The 12,782-nt window shown below is 45.7% G+C and overlaps 1 protein-coding gene across 2 annotated transcripts; it reads right to left on the bottom strand.

Moving 5' to 3' along the window:
- Positions 1-735: 735 nt before the first annotated feature.
- On the bottom strand, positions 736-9,592 carry Cops8 (COP9 signalosome subunit 8). 2 transcript variants are annotated; one of them, XM_021657428.2, is made up of 8 exons: positions 9,393-9,592; positions 8,478-8,548; positions 7,428-7,476; positions 6,370-6,502; positions 3,793-3,900; positions 2,909-2,971; positions 2,349-2,396; positions 736-1,673 (listed from the first exon to the last, which is right to left on the bottom strand). In XM_021657428.2, exons 1-8 carry the CDS (start codon positions 9,468-9,470, stop codon positions 1,594-1,596), a joined length of 630 nt encoding a protein of 209 aa, XP_021513103.1. In that variant the 5' UTR covers positions 9,471-9,592; the 3' UTR covers positions 736-1,593. The 2 variants fall into 2 exon arrangements, with proteins under 2 accessions (XP_021513103.1, XP_060224808.1); XM_060368825.1 differs by lacking the exon at positions 9,393-9,592 and adding an exon at positions 9,061-9,245.
- Between the last annotated feature and the right edge of the window lie 3,190 nt (positions 9,593-12,782).

Raw genomic sequence — 12,782 nt, 5'->3', positions numbered from 1 at the left:
CTGGCAATACAGTGACAAGTCACCTGAGATAGCTCATTCCCGAGTAGCAGCTCATGATCTCCTCAGGCAGGTGAGCACTGAAGCCTCTGCCCCATTATCCTCACACTCACGACACACCATGCTCAGCACAAGATCCCTTCACTCCATTTACAGGCTCAGTGACTCAACAACTCCATCTAACTCACCAGCCCTGACAAGGACACATCTGGGGCCATTCTAGTGAGCTATTAAAAACAGGAGCCATCCATTCAATTTAGACCTTGTACCGGCAGCTTCGCCGCTGGCGTTACTGCCCTTCTCAGCACTGCCCTTCTCAAGTCCTCACTTCCTGAAAAGTTAAACATGTTGACATTATTTCCCAGGATTAAATAAAATGGTAATTTAAAAATATTTCCAAATGATTTTTAAAAATTGTATTTCCAAAGATGATTTAGAAAAGAGCCAATAAAATCAAAGAAAACAGGAACTATGTAACTCAGAGTCACGGGTGAGATAGTTTTTTTTTTTTTTTTCTTTTTTGTTTTTGTTTTTTTTAATTAAATTCTAGGGGAGGAAGCAGAGGAAAAGAAGGGTGAATCTGACCTAAACACATAGACATGTATAAAAATTCCCAAATAATAAAAAGTAAAAAGTTTTCAAACTTAAAAAAAAAAAAATCTGAGACAAGGACACTTGCAATGTGCCCACAGTAAGACAATGATATGAAATATCTAGACACAGTTTTAGACGGAACAGTTTAAGAATTCAATTAAATATTTATTGAACAAATGCAGAATAAATGAACCAGGGCTGTTTTAACCTGAAGATACATTAACCACCTCAAATCTTCAAGGGCTGTCATACACGAACAAAAATAGACGCATTCGGCATTTCTACACAGGATCGCAAGGCGCAGCAAAGGGGCTGCATGGCCACCCCCCAGCTCAGGAGGTGCCTCAGCACACACTGCACTCCCTGGCCCTCCCTTCTGAAAGGCGGCCTCAGAACCGATGGGTGCCACTTGAACACATAAGCTGCATTCTCACTGCACACTGTCCACCTCATGCCACGGATGCTGCACATCCTGGGAAAAGAAAGGTAGCATCGACGCTCCTCACAGGAGACGCTCCACCACGCCTCGGCTCTTTCTCATTCTACATCAGTGATTCCTTGTACTGGGGTGGGAAGAAAGAGCACACTTTCCAGAGTGTGAGTGACAATGTCGGTTGGGCACTGCCCTGGGACAGTCCTCAAATCCCAAGCACATCACTACAGCTAGAGGCCAGTGGTACGTGGGAGTACGGTGTGTGCCACAGCAGCCTCCATGCTACTTGGAGCAGGACAGCTTGGGTTCGGAGTCCAGTCGTTGATAGAAACTAGCTGCATAATACTGATGGCTCCAAGCAAGGTGATCAATACAAATGAGAACTGCTCCAAGGACATTCAACAGTGTCTGAGGAGAAAACTGTACAATGCGCTTCATCTTCTATGTGCATTTTATCACACCCAAAGGACACCGAGGCGCTCACCCTGTTCAGTGAATTCAGAATAAAACTCCACATCTGTTTGCCAGTGACAGGGACTGAAGGTGGATGTTGAACTCAGAGCGATCTATCAATTTTCCAGGAAAGCCACATAGTCGGTAAGCCTGGCAAGCTGCTGCTCGTTGGGGATTGGTGGAAGTGGGGCAGGCTCTGCATGATAAAGAGGGACACATACTTGAAGTAAGCAGCCTGTGGCAGAGCACCCACCCTGACACCAGGGGTCAAACAAGTTCACTTCCTTAGTGCTACCTGGCTTTAGACAAAAGTCATGCCCGCCAGAGGCCTGGACATTTCGGAACAGTAGGAAAGAAGTCTCGATTTTACCAGCCTGGCTGTCTCAGGTGGTCACAGACATGCATCAGGATCCCTGCTGTTGATGTAGCGGGCCGTGTAAAGATGCAAACACGTCTGGTGTGCGGTATCTCTTGCAGAGCACAGCTCTGCTTGGATCCTACTTGCAGGACTCAGGTAGAGAATAGTTCCGAAGGGGATCTCATGTGCCTGGTCCCACCAGACACTGCACACAAGTGACAGCAGCACACACAAGGATCCAATCTCAGGGACTCACATGCCTCAAGAGAATAGGCGCACCAGGCTGTCAAGGCCTTCTAAATACTTTCTAGAACGCCAAGAGGCCCTGGCATGAGGGCAGGTAGGCTCTGTGGCTGGGCTGCCACCACTCCAACTGAGCTACAGGGGAACCTACAGTTTCCTTGTAGCCACGTGTATCCACTACACATTTACAGAATTTATCTCTACACAGTACTACAGAAAATACAGAAGCAAATGATGCAACACTTGAAACAGCCACGTGAAAACATGTACCTGACAAGGGAATAAACCTGTTCAAGGAAGCATCCAGGGCTCCTGAGGCTAAACAAAAAAGAAAAAGACAGTTACAGACAACCAACAGAAGTCATCTCAAGACTGTAATGGCTCACCCCCTCAGCGAACATTAGGTTCTCAAATGGAGATGTGATTGTGCCCCACTTTAGACACTTTATTTGTTCAGTCTTCCTTCCTACAAGCATGGGACTGAGCACTGACATTTGTCGAAGTAATAGGTGCCCAGTGGGGGTGAAGGAAGTAGAGCTGATGCAGGAGGATCGTGATGAGGGCAGGACACCCGGCTCTAAAGATGCTGAGAAAAGAACACTCCTGTACCCAGGCAAAGGAAGCACACAGATGTGAACATGGCCCTCTCCTGAGGCTGAGATGAAGGGGCAGGGATGCAGACTGGAACAGGGGTAGAGCAGGGGACCAACGTGAAAGAGCGCTGGAGTGACTAATCGAGTCAGTCACAGAACAGGGTAACCTTCAATGCCATTCTGCTCTCATGTCATTTGTTCAATGCTTCAGTGTCACCTGTCTGAGGTCCCACCTACCTGGCTTCCTGGGAAGAACCATTCTTGTGGTGGAGTCAGCCTGCCATCCTTGCTCCAATACACCTGAAAGTGCAGAGTTCACACACAGATGAGAGACCAACACAGTGCTGGCCTGACCCACACCCGCCACTCTACTGCTCTAGATGCTCAGGTACCGTGGTTTTACTAGAAGGGTTACTACAGATTGTATAAACTTATTTTTGAAACATTTTGAAATATACAAAAGCCTCACCTTACTCTCTGGGGCTAATGTAATCACTAGGAGATGCTTAGTCTTCTGTAGTAACCTAAGTAGTCTAATCCCAAACAGACATAAGAAACTTCTATGATGCCCCTCATAGCATTCTATTAGTAATAACGACAGCGGGTGCATGAGCCCCTGGGTTTAACGACCCATACCAAAAACATCTGCCCACAAAACAAAACACTACCACCCATAACACAACCTCCAGCACCGGCTGTCTTGTGAGCCTGAAATTGTTCAGGCTCTGGAACCTTAAGAAGAAACAACATTCAAGGGCTCCCGTTTTAGTTGAGAATCAAGAATGTCAACCACTGTAAAACAATGTACCCAAGCACATGCAGTGTTCTGCCACTGGGCTAGAGTCACAGCAGGCACGGGACTGTCTTTTTGAGTAAGTAAGGGTCTCTTAACTTGGGCAATTAGGTCAACTGAGAAGTGCTTTCTTAAGCAGCTGCCACAGGGCTACTCCTCTGCTCCATTACTGGTGCTACATGCAGGTGCTGGTGAGGTGTGCTTTGTACCACTTCCTAAAAAAACCCACCATCTAAACTGAAATATCCAGAGTTCCAGAGGAGCAAGAGTAAACCTACACTTTATGTGCTTTCTGTCCCCCTGTAAGTAAGCAGCAAGCTCCAGGTACCTTTCACAGCCTCTTCCACAGGAAGCCCGACAAAGGCTGCAAAGTCATCTGCAACTATGGAGGTATAAGCTTGAGAGACCAGGGCAAAGGCGCGTCTCCTCGTCGCATCTAATGGGGAAGGGACCGTTGGTGACAGGAACCAAGAGAACAGGACTCTAAAACACAGATCTGTTATCCAGTCCTTATTTATAGGCAAAACCAGACCCATCCAAGTAGGACAACACATGCCCAGAAGGTATGAGGGACCCTGGACTCCGAGCAAACGCACATTCATCACATCAGATGGTGACAAAAGCTAGAGCTAGAAAGCAACATCCACAAGACCCCAATCTTAACCTTACCCCCAGTACCTGTTCCTAACTTCCAGGTGTGCACCTAAACCCCAAGCCTGATGGTGACCTTCGAGAGTAGGTGCTGCCAGGCCCCCGCTCAAGAACTCTCCCTGGAAACAGCCTTTCACCATTTCCCCATACACCTATACTAAGAAAATCCCAGAAAGAGATAATTGCTCATCCAAACCAGCCAGTCTTCCTGTACAGTGTATCCATCCAGAAGGCTGCCAATCTGCTCAAGAAATAGATTTTTATGGTCCACAGCTGAGGACTGGACATATAAAATCAACCCCTTAGCATACTGAAAACTCCCCTCTGCTCTGTCAACCAGCCAGTACAGGTCCCTCAGGCACTTTTTGTTCCTGACTAGTCCAGTTCCTTAGCCCAGACTACAATTCACATTACACTCCTGGGCTCTGGGTCCCACTGTTCAATTGTCTGAAACACAACCCTTGCAGTATTCCTGTCAACATGGGCTGTCAGCACCACCGGAACTAAAACAGGGCATGACTTACTCACAGGTCTCAAAAACTGCAGACACAACAGACCTGGAAATGGCTCAGCGGGCAAAGGCATTTGCTATCCAACTGTGGGGACCTGAGTTTGTCCCCCAGAACCCATGTAAAGGTAGAAGGAGAGAACCCTCAGACCCCCACATGCACACTATGGTATGTGCAGTCCCACACACACGAACAACATGCTGACACTAAGTTACACTCCTTCATTTCCCACTGAGCCTGATGCCACTACTCCTCCTCTGCAGTCTTTGCACCTTCCCCTCACTTGAGTCTACCAGCCTCCGGCAGACTTTCAGAACGTCTCAGAGGTGCAGACATTTCCCTGTAAGGGCAAAGACATTTGATGGAAAAGAACCAAGGCAGCAAAGGAACATACAAGCAGCAAGAAGTGTGCACCATAAACCTTTCCCACCATTTACAAGCACTATCATTAGTTCAAATACTCTGATCAGATTTTTGGAGTGGAGATAGAGAGGAGCCAAACATGCATGGAAGAGAAAGCAGCAGGTTTGCAGCGAGGCAGAAGAGGTCTACCAAGAATGGAAGAACACAGACAGGTGCAGAAGTAGGCTGACAATGCACGCAGAAATAAGGGCTCTGCATTCTAGTGCTAGTCAGCAGCCACACACTTGCTCCCAAACTTGTTCTAGCTGACGCCCCTCCACAGCTCTGCAATAAGTCCTGTTCTACAGTCCAAGAATACTGGCTCCTCATCCCACCCCCAGGCTTTGGGTGAAGAGACTGGCTGCTTGAATAGCCACTACTTCAGTGCTTTGTCAGTCTTTCTTGGCTTCCTGTAACAAACAGCTCTTCTACCAGGCTCTTCAGCCAAGATGTCTCTGATTTCTTAACAGGACCAAGTAGCTCAGACAGACCTGAAGTTGCTATAGTTTGAATATACTCTGTGCCCCTTGGTCCCAAACTAGTGATGCTGTTTGGGAAAGTTGTGGGGCCTTTTAACAGGTGAGGCTGTGGTTGTTTTGAACTAGAAAACAAGTTTATAATATGTCAAAAAGTAAAACATCAAAAACAGCAATTCTAACCTGTTCTGAGACTGCCCTTGCCTGGCTGGCATTTTACAGAGGAAAACATGGTATGTATCATTTAAGATCTGGGGATTTAAGTCTCAAGAAAATCTTCATGGGTAGAACAGTTGTCTCAGGTCATGACCAGTGTTTTCAAGTCAACTCAATTTTGTCTTTTAACAAGGAAATGAAGCCAGCAGGTGGATATGCCAGAGATCAAACTCCCGCATGCTACACTAGATGGCCTGAGTGTGTGGACTGGAAGCAACTCTTAATTTCACAGAGAATCCAGTGCAAGGCAGTACCAGGAAGAACAACACACACACACACACACACACACACACACACACACACTTACTGGCTGAGTTATAAGGCCTTACCCAAACAGAAAAGGACAGCATGGGCTACACAGCAAGATCCTGTCACCACCTTTTTGTCACCACAAAAATAATGACGAACAGTATAAAAGATTAAGTGCCAATGGAATAACTGCAATCTGGAATCAACAGTGACACCCTCTGCTCTTGGATCCCCAATAATGAGATAAAGAATCACAATTAGCACAGATCTAGCTCATCTGAAAAGAACCCCACAAATCACAAATGTTTATACTCTGACAGTATACACTGGCACAGCACAGCACTACAGCTCCAAGGATTCCGCAGACAGTGCAACAAGCCTTTAACCACAGGAAAACACTACCTCTAAGGGCTTCCATGATTGGCTGTACAGTCTCTGACCACTGGTGGGCGTTGATGGTGGTATAGATCCCAGGGAAATCTCTCTGCCAGATTCGCTGTCCTACTGACCAGATTCCCCCAAGTTCAGAGTTTGCCTGCAATAAATATTGTTACCTTTGAAGGTATTTATTCTGTAAGTAATAAGGATTGTATCTTCAAACAAAATATCAGAAATTATACAAATTTTTTTTTTTTTTTTAGCTGTTATCACTAAAACACACACTACTGATTTTAGGAACTGCAATTACTTTTCTAACAGGTATGTCCAAGCTGCAGCCCACAGGCCAAGGGCAGGTATGAGCCTTTTCTTTTTTGGAACTTGTGTGCCCAGTTCTAGACTATGAACTCTGCAGATAGCATTGTTTTGCAATGTCCAAAGGTTGGATTTGTCTGATTCCAAATCCAACCTTTGGACATAAAATGCTATGAGCAGTAATGTCAACATTTTATATAATTAATGGCTTTACTGCAATTATAAATGAAAGCATGAGAAAGTAAAATAATTCAGAACAAAGTCTTGGGATCAATTATCTTAAGCACTGCTGTTTAAATTTAAGATGCTGGCATTTATTTACAGTACAAATTATCAGAAAGTTGGTTAACAAGGCACTGTCAATTACAGAGCTAACACGCAGAGTTCCCATCTGTGTCAGCTCAGCTGTTCTGAGTTCACATCATGTGCAGCTCCTGCCTCTTGTCTTATAAACAGACGTTCAGGGGAAGGAAGAAAACTGAAACAAAATCTTAATTCATTCTATCTGCCAAGAAACTTTTCCCAGGTTATTTCATTTAATCTCCATCCCAAGTAAGATACCTAGTTAACAAGTGATCTTATGCAGTGCATATTCACTGCTGAAAACTGCTGAAAATCTCTGCCCTCAGCCACCACCTGAATCTCACTGGCCAGCTGTGAACTGGCCAGCCCACACCTGCAAGGTTCAGAGCCTTTAACTTTTCTGTTGTCCTATCAGTCAATGCCAGTATTCTAAAAGCAACAAAGGACACTGTAGGAGTACTTACAGACTTTATAGCAGGTGGTATCCTCTTCCAAAGATATCTTGCATTATTCCTATTTACAAAGAGATAAAAAACAAAATCATCTCAGTTAATACATGAAATGACCAGGTTCTAATGTAAACACACGGAAAAACACCCACCAATACTCTTCACAGTACAATTTGGTTTTACAGGAATTTGCTGAGGAAAGCAGTTTTCCAGGAAAAAAAAAAAGAACGTGAAATAATCCTTTTTTTAAGGTAAAAGTTTTCATTTTTTGCTGAATTTTTTAAATTAACAATCCAGATCCTGTACTACAGCAAAACATTTAAACAATAAAACTGCCCAAAAAACCACCCAGACATAAACAATGTATCTATCTAAAGGCTTTGAGTGTCTTTGCAATGTATGTGTACATAGTACTGCTATAATTAGGAGCCATTCTCCTAGTGGGCACAGAGCTTAAAGGGTTGGAACAGTCATAAGACACAAAACAGAAATAAGATCACAGTCATAAGATCACAAAACAGAAATAACTTATATATGTAAACTGAAAAAGCTTAGTTTAGTTTCTCACAAAGGGTTTAGAACTGCACCAGGTTTCCATTCTCTAGCACACTCCCGCTTTCTGCTTCCTAGTCAGGAAGACTAACTAAAACATGTTGAGTGCCTCCTGGCTCTCCCAAGGTTCCCTTCCAGCCTCAGTTTCCCATCTACTGCGCACATATAAGTTTTGTGTTTTGTTTTTGAGACAGGGTTTCTCTAAGTAGCCCTGGCTCTACTGGAACTCACTCTGTAGACCAGGCTGACTTTGAACTTGGAGAAACACTTGGCTCTGCCTCTCAAGTGTGGGAACTAAATAATAATAATAGTAGTTTAGACAAAAAAGGACAGATCAATGGTTCATGACACTAATTTCTCAAAAGAACGTGTCATGCTTTTTAGGCATATGTAAAACAGACAACAAAGAAGCTTAATTAATATTTTGACTGAACAGGATTATGATAAGACACCTGTGTGTGTACTTCCCAGGGAAGCGGCTCCTTTTGGATTTAGGTAAAAGGTACTACTTACATGTCATTCTGGAGCAAATACAAGGCCAGAAGCTGACCATACACTGGCGGTGTGGCGATTCCTCCGGGAGCCTACAGCGACAAAAAGAGGAGAAAACCTCATTTCCTAACACAGTTTAAGAAAAGAGAAAATTCAAACCTAAAAAGTAAGTTTTCCAGCTGGGCATGGCGGCGCACACATGTAATCCCAGCACTCAGAGAGGCAGAGGCAGGCGGATCTCTGTGAGTTCAAGGCCAGCCTGCTCTACAAAGTGAGTCCTGGACAGCCAAGGCTACACAGAGAAACCCTGTGTCGGAAGAGGAAAAAAAAAGTAAGTTTTCTAGCACTACTACAGATGTAGAAAAGGATTCAATTTCTTTACATATACACAAATATTTAAGTGACATCGCTTCGAAAGGCCGAAAATTAAAAAAAAAAAAGGAAAAAAAAAGCAAGAAATACTTCTAACAGGTTCTTAATGCACTGTGTCTCTGCCCATTATTACAAAGGTTATCAAGGGACGCTAAAAACAGAAAACTACCAGGAGAGGCTTGCTGTCTCTCCTCCACCTTAATCCGTTCAGCAAGGGTCTGCTGATGCTCACCGGCAAGCTGATGGCGTCTCCTTTAGTCGGCTTTTCTTTTCTTTTTTCTGTTTTGTTTGTTTTTGTTTCTTTTGTTGGTTTGGTTTTACGTAGCCCAGTCTGTCTTGGACCTCATCGGCAATCCTCCTGCCTCCGCCACGCGTGTGCCCCTGGGGTTCCCGAGCCACCGCCCCCAGCCTAGCTAAGGGACTTTGTAACCTTGACATTATAAACGCAGGCGTCTCCCGAACTCGGCCCGGCGCGACGGCCCGAGGATGCGCTCCCGCAGGCCGCGGCCCGGCCCGTTACCCTGGAAACGGCGCCCACCCCGCCGCCCCTCCCTGCCGCGCCACCTCAAGCTCCTGGTTCTCGCACTGATCCAGCAGCTTCCTGAAACTGAAGGCGTTGTCCGCCATCACCGCCACTGGCATCTTCCCGGCCGCTCTCGTCGCCGCCGCCCCTGCCAGACCAAAGCCCGAGCTGGCCGCCGGGGCGTCGCGCCCGCGATGACGTGATCAGCTCGCCCAGCACACATGCGCGAGCGTGTCGTCACTTCCCGGGCGACACTGTGGCGGAGGGAGAAAGCAGGGCGGCAGCGCTCTAGCCCGCCGTCTCAGTGCTCTGGAGGACCCGCCCTACCCCTGACCGCTCCGATCGGGAGGGGCTCGGCTGAGACCTGGATGCTCTGCACACACCCACGGCGCATCTTTCATACCCACAGTGGCCGTGGACTATAGCAAAACCTTTGTACCTACGCGTTTTCAGAACGCTGAACTGGACTTCACTTAAGCTAAGGTGGTTCAAGTGGAGGAAATTCCAAACCTGAAACTCTTCTTGGCTTGGGCTACGCACACAACCCTCCTCTAACAATTCACCTGGCAGCCCGCACGGAGATACACACACACACACACACACACACACACACACACACACACACACACCTTTTCTGAAAATCGTCTTGTAACAGTCAGCAGCCCAGGACCCTTGTACACACCCTCTCTAAGTAACCAAGTAACGGGATAAGTTTCTTCTCCCCCTACTGACCATCGATTCTATTCACTGATAGTCCAGGTATGTGTGGTATGGGGGCCGGAGGTCTGATATGGCCCAAAACTGGTTTTAGGTGTCTACCCAGTAAGATAAACCGTGTGTTCTAAGTGCTGGGAGAATGTCCTATTTACCACCTTATCCCTCTGCATAATTGTGAGTTCACATGATTGAAATCACAGGCATGTGATTAAAATGGGAAGGGGCATGCACAACAGAAAAAGAGGCAGCGTAGTTGAAATCTGTTAACCCAAACAGTGCAATGCCCCTGAGCACCAGAGTCCTCTTGAACGCCATAAAAAGCCTCCCAACAGTAACTGAGGCTCTGGAGTTGCTGGCCAACTGTCACTCTTGACACTGTGTTTCTTTCTGATCTGTAATACTGCTTTGCTTTTGCATAAGGTTTCCTTGCTACTTTGCAGATCTGTGTGCCCGAATTTCAGTTCTGTGCATGAGAGGTAAAAACACCCAGTCCAGACCCTGACCACCAAAACCAATAGCCCCGGAATTCTGCACAGTTCCCTGGACACAGTAAGCAATGGCATGAGCACCAACTTCCCCCTTGCTGTCTTCTCAGGCAGCAGTGGGGACTGAGTCACAGGCTCAGTGCATGGTAGTTAGTTCTAACACTGAGCTGTACTCCTAGCTCTCCTTTTACGTATCCAGAGTCGGGGTCTTACTAAGTTGCCCAGGATGGCCTTAAACTTGTGGAGAAGCGCCAAGCCTAACTCTTATCTCTCTCTCCACCTGCCTCCTGATCAGCCCCCTCCGTCTCAGTAGACTCCAGCACCATGTGGCCACCCGTGTGCATCTCCTGCACACATACCTTATAGAACAGTGAAGTCTCTCTAGACTGGGCCACTGATGTGCCTGACCTCTGCCACTCTCCTCGTAAGCAAGCACTCCTTGACTCTTCCTGGCCCAGTGAATTTTCTTTGACTCATGAACCATATCTTTTTGTTCTTCTGCCCAAACAAATGTTCCCAGAAAAGAAGCTACACCTTACAGACTAATTGACTAATTAGAGCTTCAGAAATTGGGAAGAGGTTGGAAGACTGCAGGTTCAGAGTATAATTATACTTTATCTTTGGCTATCTTCAGTTCCTTTGACAGCTATTCCTTGCCTATTTATGTTTGACCTAACAGCCCCCTGACTATCAAGAGAAACATTTTAAAACAATATTAACTTTATGGACTGCTACCTCCTTGGAATTGTAAACAGTAGGCTTACTCAATTATGCCATGGCTTGATTCCCTTTTAGGGACTAGGAGGCTTGCTGATCCTGTGGCATTGTGTTCCTAGGAAGTTTTAAGTTTGAGGTATGGCAGGAAAGTGGGTTCAAGACTAGCATATAAAAGAAAGGAGAGTGGGAACTCCTTTCCCACCAAGGCTGACATACAGCAGAGTCTGGGCAAAAAGAGTGTATTTACTGTATAAATGTTCGAGTTTGCAGTCAGGGCACACTGAGCCTTTGACCTTTCTCTAGCTCTGCCTCTGCTTCAAGTCTCAGAAGTGCATCTTTGCCTTACTAAACTCCCTCTTCTTCTGTTTCTATCCACATTTCTCTGTCTAGATCCTTGTTTAAGGGACATAGAGCCTGGAAATCTCTGTGGGTGCTAATCCTATGCCGTATTTCCTGTAACAGTGGTGCACTGTGAACGCTTTATGGAATGTCAGTGGACATTCTTATGACATAGATCCCCTCAGCTCATGTGTGTGCTGTTGTCCTAACAGACTTCACGGGTAAAACCCACATTTTAGTTAGACATAATAAACAATTTAAGATAGTAACAGCCATCACTAATGACTTAATACAATGAAGATATCTGTTTAGAAATAATTGTGTTTAATGTTCAGGTTAGAATGTAAAGTTTAGGGCCTGGAGAGATGCGTAAGCAGTTAAAAGCACATGTTTTTCTTGCAAAGGACCTGAGTTTAGTTCCTCCACCCACTTCAGGAAGCACACAAAGCAACTGCCTGTAACTCCAGCTCTGAAATCCAATACCTCTGAACTCCAAGAGGACACACACACACACACACTAATAATAATAATAATAATAATAATAATAATAATAATAATAATAATTAGAATATAAAGATTTTAAAACAATTTTTTAAAGTCCACATGTACTTGCCATTGAGTTATAATTTTTATCTTTAATAGTCCGCAGAGGGTCCATGTATTGGCTTAGGCCTCACCTTGGCACTCTTGGGGGCTGCTGGAAGCTTTAAGAGGTAGGACCTAGTGGTGGGGCCTTGGGGAGCGTTCCTTTCAAGAGGACAGTGGGACATCAGCCCCTTCCCACTTCTCTCTTTCACTCCTGGCCATGAGGGAAGTTGCATTGCTCTGTCACAAGATCCCATGACTTCCTGGGGCCAAAAGCCCTGAAGCTGCTTGGGCCAGAAACCAAAAGACTAGGAGCCCAGATATGCCTTCTCTCTTTGTGAGATGTTTATCTCAGCCGTTTACTATAGTGGTGGAGGGCACACTGACATGCAGCATCATCTAGGACAGCAGTGAAGGCCCTTACTGAGGGATGTGGAGGAACATAGCCTCAGGGTTTATCAACAGCCAGAATGAAGAGCCGGGATCCAGTGACGTGATTCAGAGGTCATTTACATAAAGCTGAGGACCAGCATTTAAAAGTTCAGTATGTTCAAACAGCCTCAGGCTGTTTGAGGCTATGAGGGCAGT

The sequence above is a fragment of the Meriones unguiculatus genome, chromosome 15, assembly GCF_030254825.1.
Source record: "Meriones unguiculatus strain TT.TT164.6M chromosome 15, Bangor_MerUng_6.1, whole genome shotgun sequence".
NCBI classification, from domain to species: Eukaryota; Metazoa; Chordata; class Mammalia; order Rodentia; family Muridae; genus Meriones; species Meriones unguiculatus.
Note: the sequence above shows the minus strand (reverse complement) of the source record. Positions and strands in the feature narration are given on the sequence as shown.